Consider the following 2,712-nt stretch of genomic DNA (forward strand, 5'->3'; position numbering starts at 1 on the left):
GGCGATTCCCATCTTACCTGTACAAAAAATGTGGACTTCCAGACTTATATAGATGGGGCATGGAGGGAGTACACTGAAGCAAACTCTGCCCAGGTCTCTTTTTTTTATGATTGGTTCTTTGATGATTGCATCCCTCCGTTTATTCAATTTACTCTCACCCTGAAAAAAAAAAAATCTCAAAGTCTACCTTTTCGGGACTGAGTTGTGAATATCACAGGATACAAGAGGTGTGCCTAAAGCAACCAGCCACTACCATGTTTGTCTTTAGGGGAAAGATACATGGGCATGGCCACATTCAGCTGGAGTCTGCAGCTAACCTTGGCACTGATTTGTTCTCTCCAAAATCTATGAATGCTTCAAAAATGTTGTGTGGAAATGCAAGTTTACTCTGTACTGACTGTCGGTACATTTTCAACTTTTTTTCAGCCTCTGGATATGCAATAGTTAGTTTGCCTTTGAAATTTCCATGGGGTCTCCAGTTCCTAGGTGTTCTATTTGGGGCATCTTTTCAGGGTCACCAACAACTGGAATCGAATAGCCGAGGATCCCATAAAAATGTTACATGTACAATTGGGGTTGTTTAATTTCTGATTTTCCCTTGGGTTGTAAAATTTCCAACCCTGTAGTTCTTACAGCTCTGCTAGGGCTGGACAAACCATATATATGGTTAGCAGCATGGAAGATCAATCTAGTGCTAATCAGGAAGAACAGGAGGCTTCTTTACCAGACAACCCCTTGCTGCCAGAATATACTGATGGGCACTTGGAGGATCGAAGGTGCAAAGTCTTAATGAACCTTAAATCCCATTGCCAAGTGTTTTCAGCATTGTGCACTCTGTGAAATGAAAGGCAATATGAGATTCTGCATGTTGTCAGAAGATTGCACCATAAAGTTCACCATCCTAGATACACCTTTGGGTCATTCGGTCACATGGAAGAATTGAGGAATTCCAACAGTTCTGCTCGATTTCTGTCTCTCTCTTTGTCTTTTTTGCTTTTCTTCACTTTCATTTTGATTCTTTTACCTGTTATCATACTGTAGTTTTCATTCTTCTTTTTCTCTTTTAGAAACTTAGATATCTGCACAGGTCTGGCTTCCTCTGAATTCTTCTTCTTCTTCTTTTTCTTTACTTTGTTGTCTTTTTCTCTTTTCTTCTTCTTGTGTTTTTCTTTAATGGTGTACTCAGACTTGTATTTTTTAACATCTCTACTTCTGAAGCTGCTTCTGCTGCTGGAAGATGAAGAGCCTGAAGAGGACGACGATGATGAATGTGAGGACAACGATGAGGAAGAGGAAGACACAGAGGATCTGCTCCGACTGTGTTTTATTTTCCTCTTTTCCCCTCCTCGGTCTTCACAAGGGGATGAGGACCTCCTCCTGGATATATCCCAATGGATGTCTGTCATGCCTATGATCTCTCAGCTCTGGACCATAAAACACCAACACTGCCCAAACATCACCGCTCAGCCCCGCTTCTCTCCGCTGCCATCACACCCTGCCCAGGTCTCTAATCCCAATCTGTACTGGGATGCCGGAAAGGCGTATTTACGGGGAAGACTCATATCTTCTTCCTACAACAAAATCGGAGATGCAGGGTGTCAGACTGACACCCCGCATCACCGATCGCTGTGCTGCGCGCCCCCACGGGCGCGCTCCGGCATGTAATCCTGCAGGACATCAATAGACGTCCAGTCAGGATTACAGAACCACTTCCCGGACGTCAATTTACTATTGACCGGGCAGGAAGTGGTTAAAGAATTCACATAACAAAAATTGAGTTAAACATATGATAAAGTCAGAGGTGGTGCATCGATAGTGGGCGCAGGAGCGCCGCCCCCTCTCTCCTGCACCGTCACTCAAGTCTATAATACAAAGATTCATTGTCTCTGCTGCCACTGCCACCCACTATTCAGATGACTGGCCCCCTGGTGAGTGCCGGCCATCTGAATAACAGCAGTTGGTTGCCTTTGGAAGTACCTATCAGAGCCAGCGGCTCTGATAGGCTTCCCGATTAGAGCCAGGGGGCTCTAATCGGCTTCCAAATAGTTAATGAGGGGACGCACAGCGTGTGACAGAGGATGAACTGGTACTTTTTTAAAGTGTAGCTCCAGCCAAAAAATCTATTTTTTAAGCTTTTTGGAAAACATACTGTAGAGAGGGGTTATCACCCCTGTAACATTTGTTTTGCTGTCTGTGCGCATCTGTTCAGAAGATTGCACCTCACTTTCTGTCCCAATGACAAATGATTTTTAGAAAATTTGTTTTTTTTTGTGAAACAAGGATTGGTGACAGGACAGGCAGGGGCGGACTGACAACTCATGGGGCCCCCGGGCAATAGAAGACTATGGGCCCCCTGGGCTTACAGATGGCCACCACGCCAGGAGGCAGTGCAGAGTTGGGACAGCTAAAATCTCTGGATTTTCACATCAGAAGCATGTTGGTTTCAGACATATCAGGGACAGATATAAAAAAACACAGATTTTTACATACTGTCCCTGGTTTTACTGAGCCTGGCAACCCTGATGGGGCCCCCTAGTGACATGGGGCCCTCGGGCAGTGCCCGAGTGATTCAATGGTCAGTCCGCCCCTGAGGACAGGAGACAGTGGACAGGAGACACCTCTTACAATTTCTCTTCCTAGGGGTAGATTTCCTCTCACTTCCTGTTATCTCCTTCCGTTTGCAAGTAGAAGTCGTTTGTAAGTTAGATGTTT

At 45.1% G+C, this 2,712-nt stretch overlaps 1 protein-coding gene across 1 annotated transcript; it reads right to left on the reverse strand.

Annotated features, from left to right (window-relative positions):
• Window positions 1-674: 674 nt before the first annotated feature.
• On the reverse strand, window positions 675-1,406 carry LOC120941259 (ADP-ribosylation factor-like protein 6-interacting protein 4). The gene has a single exon (XM_040354573.1). The coding sequence runs from the start codon at window positions 1,404-1,406 to the stop codon at window positions 927-929; it is 480 nt and encodes a 159-aa protein (XP_040210507.1). The 3' UTR covers window positions 675-926.
• Between the last annotated feature and the right edge of the window lie 1,306 nt (window positions 1,407-2,712).

Source organism: Rana temporaria, chromosome 5, assembly GCF_905171775.1.
Source record: "Rana temporaria chromosome 5, aRanTem1.1, whole genome shotgun sequence".
NCBI classification, from domain to species: domain Eukaryota; kingdom Metazoa; phylum Chordata; class Amphibia; order Anura; family Ranidae; genus Rana; species Rana temporaria.

Bases quoted from the DNA above. Each gene is read 5' to 3' on its own strand.
- LOC120941259 (XM_040354573.1), bottom strand. From the start codon at position 1,406: ATGACAGACATCCATTGGGATATATCCAGGAGGAGGTCCTCATCCCCT.